The sequence below is a fragment of the Diorhabda sublineata genome, chromosome 5 (genome assembly GCF_026230105.1).
Source record: "Diorhabda sublineata isolate icDioSubl1.1 chromosome 5, icDioSubl1.1, whole genome shotgun sequence".
NCBI lineage: Eukaryota > Metazoa > Arthropoda > Insecta > Coleoptera > Chrysomelidae > Diorhabda > Diorhabda sublineata.
The window spans coordinates 16,705,868-16,715,814 of record NC_079478.1 but is presented as its reverse complement, the minus strand read 5'-3'; the positions used below and the strand labels follow the sequence as shown (position 1 = coordinate 16,715,814).

The following is a 9,947-nucleotide window of genomic DNA, read 5'->3' as shown; positions in this document are numbered from 1 at the left end:
ATGTTACAACGACAAACAAAACTGTTTATCGGCATTTCTTGATTAAAATTATTGTGGTTAAATTTATATTTGTTTCTTTATTCTTCATACGAACCCATATATGTACGTACTTTTTTTATTAAAATTTGTTTGGGTGTTTACGAACCGATACACGACCTCTTTTTTCTTAGTTTATGTAAGTAATTTTTTAATTTTCATTTTTGTAATAAATTTTTTCATAATTCATGCAGTAGAGGGTTAAATAAACTACTATTCTCAATATTATGTTGACCAAGAGATTTTTTTTAATTCTCTAAAATCCTATACAGAAAATTCTATGACTGATAAAATACTGAATAATCATGAAATATCATATTAATTAAAGCTGAATGTATAGTGAAGGGTGAATTTTGATATTTATTGATGGTTATAAGATTCGATTGTTGTTCAATTTGCCCATTGTATGGTGTTCAAGGTGAGTGGACCAAGACTCACATTTGCTGATGGGGAGAAAACGACTAAAATATTATATCTGCACTGTATTACAATAACATGCACTTGTTTGACTGAATTTTTGTGTAACTGCATCATGAAAAAATTATTTATATCAGTCTATATTATTGATACATTACATATTTATTCCAGTCTATGTGCAATAACATGTTTTAATATTTAAGACTTTTTTATTTCATGACACGTGGTATCTACTACATTAATTTATATTATAATACCATCTAATTTGCATTAACCTAATAATATACATGTGCTGCCTTGTAATTGCAATCTTTCACAGTATCGCGTTAGAAACATTTTCCTAGCTTGGTTATCATAAATATTTCTGGAAAGATGGGAATTCTTTGTCCTTGAGATTTATTTGCTACAAAAAGCAGCATATTAATCCTGACCAATCCATTAGTACAGATTCCTCTTGGAGTGCAAAGAATCATTGTATGCTTGTGAGACATTAGTCACCATAGTGAATTTATATTTTTCAGAATTCCAAAAAAATCTGATTCGAGGTTTGATATTTTGTTCAAAATTCAATTCTGACAAACACTAACATTCCTTTAATTATTTTATGAACTGGATATTTAAGTTATCTCAGTTAACGAAACACTGAATAAATTGAAAATGAAGGCGTCACACTTGTTGATTTGATTATTTTTTAAATTTGTGTCATTTTGTTATTTATTTTTTCAACTCTATACAGTATTCGACAAATATAACAGTACATAGGAATATCAATGTAAATGTTTTCATGTTCAATTCCGAATTTGATTACAACGTCGTGATGAATTATAATAAACTCAACTGTTCCATGATATTCATACTCCAATCAATGACAATGTATGGGAAAAGTATAAGGTAAGATTTGTCTTTGGCTTGTGTTTGTAATATTGAATGAAGTTTTTTGAAATTATGATTCAAAATCTAGACAATAAGGACATTCTTTGCTTTTGAACGAATCTACGATTTCAGCAAGACAGTTGACTGATTCACAATAAACGTGAGGTTCAAAATTATTTGGTAAATACTTTTAATAAAAGGTTTCTTCACATATAATTACAGCTGATAGATATGAGACCATCTCATAGAGGATTGATCAAATATAAACCGGAATGTTTGAATAAATTCGCGAAAAATGTAGTATCGTAAAAGTCCCTGCACAAGATGTTAGACTGGCCTGTTACGAAGCGTATAGAACAGCCGAAACCGCGTAACCTCGCTTTTCAGTGTACTTATAGCCATGATCGAGAAAGATGTACCACTGTTTGTTGAACAACGCATCAATATTCGTTTTTTGGTCAAATATAATGTAAAATCACGGAAGTTTATCAAAAATTACTTCGAGGATAAGTGCCTCTCCAAGACTCAAGTATATGAATGGTTTTCCGCTTTACGAAAAGGACGAGAAGTGGTGGCAAATTTGCCGCATGTGCGGCGCCTAAGAATAAGGGTTACCGATGAGAGCGTCAGCGCTGTAGAAAAACTCATTTTGGAAAACTGAAATGGCTAAAGAATTGGGCATAAGCGTAGATAATATTGGGCAAATAATTCATAAACGGCTCGGTTACCATAAAATTTCGGCCAGAAGGGTGCCAAGTTTGGGAAGTTTGTACGCGTCTCCGCAAATTGGGTTGGGAAACACTTGATCGCCCGCCTTATAGCCCCGATTTGTCGCCATGCAATTATTTATTTAGTTCATTGAAAGAGACACTTGGCGGACTGCGATTTGAAAGCAATGTAGGGTAGATGCCTTCGTGTGCAAATGATTATGTGGCAAGCCGAAAGATTTTTAAAGGCATCCGAAAGCCTCTGGAGAGGTAGCAAAAGTATGTAGTGTGACATAGACTATCTAAAAGAACTGCTCTATAATTTGATAATAAATTTTTTTTAATTCAAAGAAGTGAATTATTGCGAACGGAATTTTTTCATATTTATTTTAATTTTTCGAAAATGATCGTTAATTTGTTTCTTGTTAACATATACTTTATTTTTAAGCCGTTATACAACTAAGTTAGAATTTCTAAAACGTTGGGGATATTCATACTGAACACACTATTTACTACTCTAATTGATATGCGTTTTGATAAGCAAATTATCGTCTTCAGACGACAGTGTGTTCCCTTGCAAAAGTATCGACTTTTCTAGGGTTAAATTATTTGTGTCAGATAATTTTTCAATCCAATAAATTACCGTCTAAATAGTCTGTTATGAGAAATCAATACACATTTGCCTTCTAATATTTTGATACTATTAGATTTCGATGCTAACTAAAACACCACAAAAATACGTAAAGAATAGGAAATCTAATGGAACAAGTAAATTTATTATATTTGATCACGATGTTCTACTAAACTTCACACTAATAGATTGGATATAAGTTTATAAAAGATTTTATATTAATATGCCTATGTTCAGCAAAATGTTTTCCAAAACCCAAATAACAATAGATTAGTTGATAATTTGTATAAAATATGAAAAAGTTAAAGTAATATTCAGTTTTGTATGAGCTTGTTATTTCTCTTCTTTTTCTCATTATGTTGACGAAAATGTGAAAAAATAGTTAAGAAAGATTGAAACATAGGTATACAATATTTATATTTTAACAAAAAATTCTAAATCGAATTTGATTGATATTTTTTTTCATTACCATATTTCTCCTTAAATGTTATTAATGTCATTTAAATGTATTGTGTACAAAAATTATTGCTTGTCAGTATTCAACAATAAAACTGATTAATAAATCCTTTACAAAACATTACTTTTTTTTAGACAATAACCTTTGGGTTAGGATATCCTTTGAAGTATATTCGACATATTGCACTAGTGTGCCATATCAATTCTAAACTCACATTATTTATATATAGTCTGATCAAATTAGACCAAAAAATAAGAATGAAGCAACACAAATTCACACCAAGCTGAAAATCAGTGGAATTGTTTGAAATATAATTAAAAATAAAACTTTAAAGTTCCCCATCATTCCCGTGTATGGGAAAAATTTTATTCAAGGTCTTAAAAAATGTTATCCTACGAGCCATCGTTTCAAAAATTTGTAAATTTTGTTTTTAACTATATTTTAAACATTTTATTGATTTTCAGCTAGGTGGGAATTAATGTAACTTCGAATGTCTAAATTGACTTGTCTAATTAATTCCAATAAAACATAATTGCATTTTATGAAAACATAAGCTCTAAATTATGTTGTTAAAATCCTCAGTATTACAAAATATATTAATCATATAAAATTATTTGGAAAAAAGCTAAGTTTCAATATTTCTAGTACACTCTAACCATATATTTTCTCTGTTATGCTTTTTGACACTGGACGCAAATGTCATTGAGGCGGATCACACAGAAAAAAAACACCATATATAGCTTTGGTAACAGACTATAGGTATTTTAACAGAAACTACATTTTGACGCTTGCCCAAGATGCACCTGAACCGTGCATATATCCTTCAGTTCATTACATACATTATCAAGAACATTCTTGTTTGATTCAACAAAGGGTTTCAGTGGTTCATTTTGATTTATGTCGCCGTCACTTTTTATACAGCTTGTTGGTCTACTTCTGGTTTGTAAGATATTGGAATTAGTCAATATTCTGTCTTTAGTTAATGAGCTACATGACTGAGCCTTATACAATCCGTTTTTCCGGAATAAACTGGCTAAAGGTATACAAAGTTTCTTCTGTACATGAAAATATTTTCCCAACATTCTGATTTTTCTGATCCCGCATTTCTCTATTTTATTGCATTCTAATTTTTCATCTAATGTATCTCTTCTAGACAATCTCAACTTCTCGTCATAGTTTTTTATTTTTTCTTGAGGTTTTTTTGAAGAACGACTAAAGCCGTGTAATATTTTTGCACCTACGCTCTTTACTTTTGGTGTTAATGAGCCAGACAAGCCCAAAGGAGTATTCGAAGCAATTAAGTTTTGCATGTTGTCTTCTTGGACTTCTGTTATCCTATTGAGGGACTGACTTTCACGAAGACGGGTTTTGCTACCCTTTTTTCGACAAATTCTGAAAAAAAAAAATGGTCCATTATCAGAGATGTGACTTGTCTAAAATACAATTATCTTAAACATAGATACAAGATACGTATTTCCATCTAGAATGTAAAATACATTTTAAAAATTCATTTGGTACCTTGCATTTAAATATATATTATTTGGTATCTTAGTATTTTCTAAATACTTTTTCTATGTTAGGAGATATTTATAGCATAAATGCATTAAACTGAAATTGTCATTATTAGTCCAACATCACATCGATAGATGGCGATTCTTTCTTTTTACTAATGTCACACATATGCAAGCACTGACTGTGTTAAGTTAGGTTAAGAGAAGGGTGTGAAACCCGCCGAGTAAAAAAATTGTTTATATTCTTTTAGACATCTAATTAACAGAATAAAATAAAACTTACTTTTCCATCTTTCGATTTCGAATCTCACAAAAGCTTTTTGTTGATGACATGTTCATTTCTTTGCATATATTGACATAAATCATGTATACATACAGGTCAGTGAGGTCAGTGCTTGCATATGTGTGACATTAGTAAAAAGAAAGAATCGCCATCTATCGATGTGATGTTGGACTAATAATGACAATTTCAGTTTAATGCATTTATGCTATAAATATCTCCTAACATAGAAAAAGTATATGCAAAGAAATGAACATGTCATCAACAAAAAGCTTTTGTGAGATTCGAAATCGAAAGATGGAAAAGTAAGTTTTATTTTATTCTGTTAATTAGATGTCTAAAAGAATATAAACAATTTTTTTACTCGGCGGGTTTCACACCCTTCTCTTAACCTAACTTAACACATATTGTTTGGGTTTTCAGGGATCAAGAGATAGAGAAATATTCAAGTACACCACTAATTTTGAAGCATTGTTTTACATAATAAACAAGTATTGAGAATATATCTGCAACATGCAATATATATTCAAAAGTTATAAGGGGTAGTGTTACTTCTACTACAAATTTCTTGAAGCATTTAAAAGTAGATCTTTTTATGCAGATGCCTATTTTGTACAGGAGATGTTTACTAACTCATTACATATCTATTTCATCAAGATTATGGTCATTATATTCTATTTTTTTAATATATTCAATATTAATGTCCCGAGTGCATGTCAAATTGTCGATAATTTAATTTTCTCGAGTGCGCGAATGCGCACGAGAGGAAATTATGAGACAATTTGACATGCACGAGAGGGCATTTTGGCAGACTATTTCCTGAGAAAAATTTAATTTAAAATAAACAATAAATGTTCCTTTTCTTAAAATATAAAATTAAAACCAAATGATGTTTATTAATCCTAGACGAAAATTTGGCACTAGTGCAAATTATCGATAATTTGCACTAGTGCAGTATTATCGCTGAAATTTGATCGTTGCTAGGTAAACATAAAATATTACAGCTTTTTGGTTGGCTTAAATTTTTCGAAGGAAATAGTCAATATTAATGTCCCGAGTGCATGTCAAATTGTCGATAATTTAATTTTCTCGAGTGCGCGAATGCGCACGAGAGGAAATTATGAGACAATTTGACATGCACGAGAGGGCATTTTGGCAGACCATTTCCTGAGAAAAATTTAATTTAAAATAAACAAATAAACAATAATTGTTCCTTTTCTTAAAATATAAAATTAAAACCAAATGATGTTTATTAATTATTAATCCTAGACGAAAATTTGGCACTAGTGCAAATTATCGATAATTTGCACTAGTGCAGTATTATCGCTGAAATTTGATCGTTACTAGGTAAACATAAAATAATACAGCTTTTTGGTTGGCTTAAATTTTTCGAAGGAAATAGTCAGTGTAATTCAACTAATCTCCGTTTTTGTATTAATAGAGAGGAAAGGTCACACAGAGATGGAGGATTATGAAAAAGTTAAAAATAAAACACTTGAAAAAAGAAAACTTAATCAGATTAATACTGACACTAATTAAGAATCAGCTTTACTATCTAAAAAATCATAGCAGTCTACTCTTACAAATATTGGAACTGGTTCCAGATCTGTTAATTTGGACAAATTGATTGTACAATTTATTGTTGAAACCATGACACCAGTATCAATAGTGGAGTCAAATGCTTTTAGATTTAGAGCTTTGATTACAGGTGCATAGCAACTAACATAGCCTCCAAAAGTTATGTATCGTCGTACAGCTAAAACTAAATTTAGTGAAGAGTACAACGAATACAAGATAAAAATTAAAACGGAGTTATTTAGTGGTAGTGACAAAGTTGAAGAACTAATTGCTGATATACGTTCATACAACGAGCTGAAACTATCAAAAATTGTTAAAACAGTTATAGATAATGGTTCAAATAAAGTTAAGGCTTTTGGTGTATTTGGGAAGTCAGAAACAGATGAAAATGAACATGTTTCACATGTATATGAAGATCTTGAAAAAATATCACTTGATGAAAATGAATCACAGCTAGTATTACAAGCTTTACTAGATGTTTTATCAGACTTAGAAAGCGATTGCCTTCTGCCCAGACATGAAAGATCTGCTACACACACTTTGATCAAACAAGCAAGATTAAAAAATTTTTTATATAAGAAAATGCATGAGGGAGCCTTAGAAAAATGCCAATCTCTCTGGAATTTATGTTGTAGATCACCAAAAGCAAGTGAAACATATTTGGAGATGACAGAAAAGTCACCAACTTCTCCTTCTCGGTGGAACTCTTATTAGAATTCTATCCAAGATCTATTAGCTTACAGCACTCTTATTGAAACAATGAAAATGTTAAAAACCTGGAAGAAGAAAAGATATTTATTATGGTTGTCTATTACCTGAGAGTTCAACATATCATTAAGGGTCTTAGGTCAGAAAATCTAAAATACTGCTTTTCTCTTCTTTATATCATTGAAGAAAACATAAAAAGACGTTTTAAAAATTTTTGCAGCTGGAGCCCGCAGCAAATGATGCAATTTTAGCCTCAGTATCACATCCATTCTTTAAAATAAAATGGGTAGTGGAGGAAATATGTAAGAGAACTTATCCTGACTGAAACATGAAAAATTAATTGATCTGAAAAAGAAAATTAGGAGGCTTTAGACAGTATTGAAGGAGATATAAAAAGAAAGTCATTATATAGTTTTAGAGGATTCTGATTTCTCTATCGCAAGTGGTAAAAATATGGGATCTACTGCCAGCACTGCTGACTTAAAAAATATACAAAAAATAAATAATTAAGATATTAGATTAAATAGCTTAAATACTTACCCTACAATAAAAAAATATTTTTGAAATAAAACACCTGTTTGCCGAGTTCTGCCCCTGTGGAGCGACTCTTTTCTTTTGGGGATATAATTCTAAGGCCTCATCAAAGAAAAATGAAGAATGAAATATTTGAAGAACTAGTTTTACTTAAAAATATAATATTTCGCCTTGTAATATCAATGAAATCTTGTTTTCTCACAAAAGTATTTTCATCTTAAGAAGAAGAAGATACTTATTTTGCATCGAGTATTTCAGATACTATTCTCGAAAGTATTTTGTATCTGGTATTTGAAATACTTAATTTAAAAGTATCTTGTATTATGTATTCTAGATACTTTGTGGAGGGGATTTTGTACATCTCTGTCCATTATATATTTAGAGCAGTCAAATGTTAATCAAGTACATTTTATCACACGACAATCAATCGAATACAAACAAGCTCTTGGAGCCACCACATAATATATATAACCACCATTAATATTTGATAAACCATTGATTCCATCATTATAACCAACAAGCTACCCTTTATAAATAAGTGAAACAAAAACACATGAAAACATATTGAAAGCTAGCATCATATAAATTATTACCTTTGACTTCTTTCAAAAGTATTGGTGTGATTCCTCTCATTTTTATCATTACATGACTCCCGTTGTTTGTTTTGTTCTTGTCTATCATTATTGCTAGAGCTCGAATCGAAGCTAACGCCACTATTGGTCAAATTAGTGAAACCACTTGGTCCTTGTCCAGTACCAGGTTCCTAAATAAATTCAACAAAACTTGTTACACACAAACTAACCATACACCAAGATTTGTTTCAAATATTTATACTGTTTACACCCCCACTACACCAACACTCACGATTAGACTGTCTGACGCGCGTGTTGATGACCAAGCTAGTCCCAGAAGAAGAAGTCTCTGAAGATATGTCAGACAGTGTAATTGTGAGAGTTGGTGTAGTGATAGTGTAAACAGTGTGTTCAGTATGAATATCACCAACAGTTCCAGAAATTCCAACTTAGATAAAACAACCTAATACCTATTAGAGCAAGTAGTATCTGAGAAATAGTACCTAACATTCCACACCAAGTATTTTTTTATCCACATCTGAAAAGCTGAAAGGCACACATAAATAGACTACAAATTAAGAAAATCAAAGGGCAGAAGAATGCTTATGTAAAAGGTATACTACTAATCTCAAATGTACCCAGTGTCTTATTTCATTTGGGGTTAATAATCTCATACAACAAAGGTGGATAGCTCAGTTTCGAGTAAATTCAAACACAGATCCAAAAGAGTACTAAAAAATTTATTTTTTATTGTAACGAGACTAGGTGCTCTTCTTTTCCCCATAACTTGACCTTTACCAATAGGATTATGAGGTTACCAAATCTTAAAGAGTCATGTAAGTATTCTAAAATGTTCTGAAGAAAATATGAGAGTATTCTAAAGCCTTGAATTGATTATATATGCACTGTACGAATGAAATTGGAATTGGCAGTTGACAAATGTTGAAAGAGGTAGATAGAATTTATAAAAATGACAAAATTTCAATTAGTTTGATTTATAAAATGAATATTGATATCCCCTTCTGCTATATGTTTTAAATAATATTAAATGTGGACTACTATTAATGTTTTAGTCAATAATAGAATTTCAATTACTAAGTTCTACAGAAGGTTACTGAATGATACTTTGCTTTTGTATTATTATTTTTCACTCCATGTACTAACAAGACTGTAGGGAAAAAGATAGTCATCCTTGTAGTGCTTTTTGTTCAACAGGTCACAGAAGGAAGCATAACAATATCAATGATAGTGCAATAATGATTTACCTGTGAATCACTACTGTCATCATGACTATCTCGCCGCGTTTCAATGGATTTAGAAGGTGTACTTAATTTCTGAGCACGTTTTTTACGTTTCTCACTATCGTCGTCACTAGCATCTGAAGAACTACATGAAGCTGTTCGACTTTGGTGAAATTTGGCTCTTCTTCGTTCATATGATGTTTTGCACGTAACGATTGTATGACGAGAGTTATTCATTTCTAAAAAATTAACACTTATCTAGAGAGTTGCTTAGTAATTTTTTTCCAATAAGGATTCAACATTGAAAATGTATTTTAAGTGTTTAAATATTACACCTGTGAATCTTCTAGGTTTATAAATTATCTATTTCCATAAAATTAAAATGCTTATTGATATAGTGTT

General features: G+C 30.7%; 1 protein-coding gene across 2 annotated transcripts in view; it reads right to left on the bottom strand.

Moving 5' to 3' along the window:
* Nucleotides 1–159: 159 nt before the first annotated feature.
* The window catches only part of LOC130443740 (SNF-related serine/threonine-protein kinase), a 19,836-nt gene continuing 10,048 nt past the window's right edge, over nucleotides 160–9,947 (bottom strand). For both annotated transcript variants that reach the window (XM_056778518.1, XM_056778517.1), the window contains 3 exons: nucleotides 9,570–9,784; nucleotides 8,326–8,495; nucleotides 160–4,513 (listed from right to left, as the gene is read on the bottom strand). In XM_056778518.1, coding sequence (XP_056634496.1) covers nucleotides 3,886–4,513; nucleotides 8,326–8,495; nucleotides 9,570–9,784 — 1,013 coding nt within the window. In that variant the 3' untranslated portion in view covers nucleotides 160–3,885. The remainder of the gene's footprint in view (nucleotides 4,514–8,325; nucleotides 8,496–9,569; nucleotides 9,785–9,947) is intronic.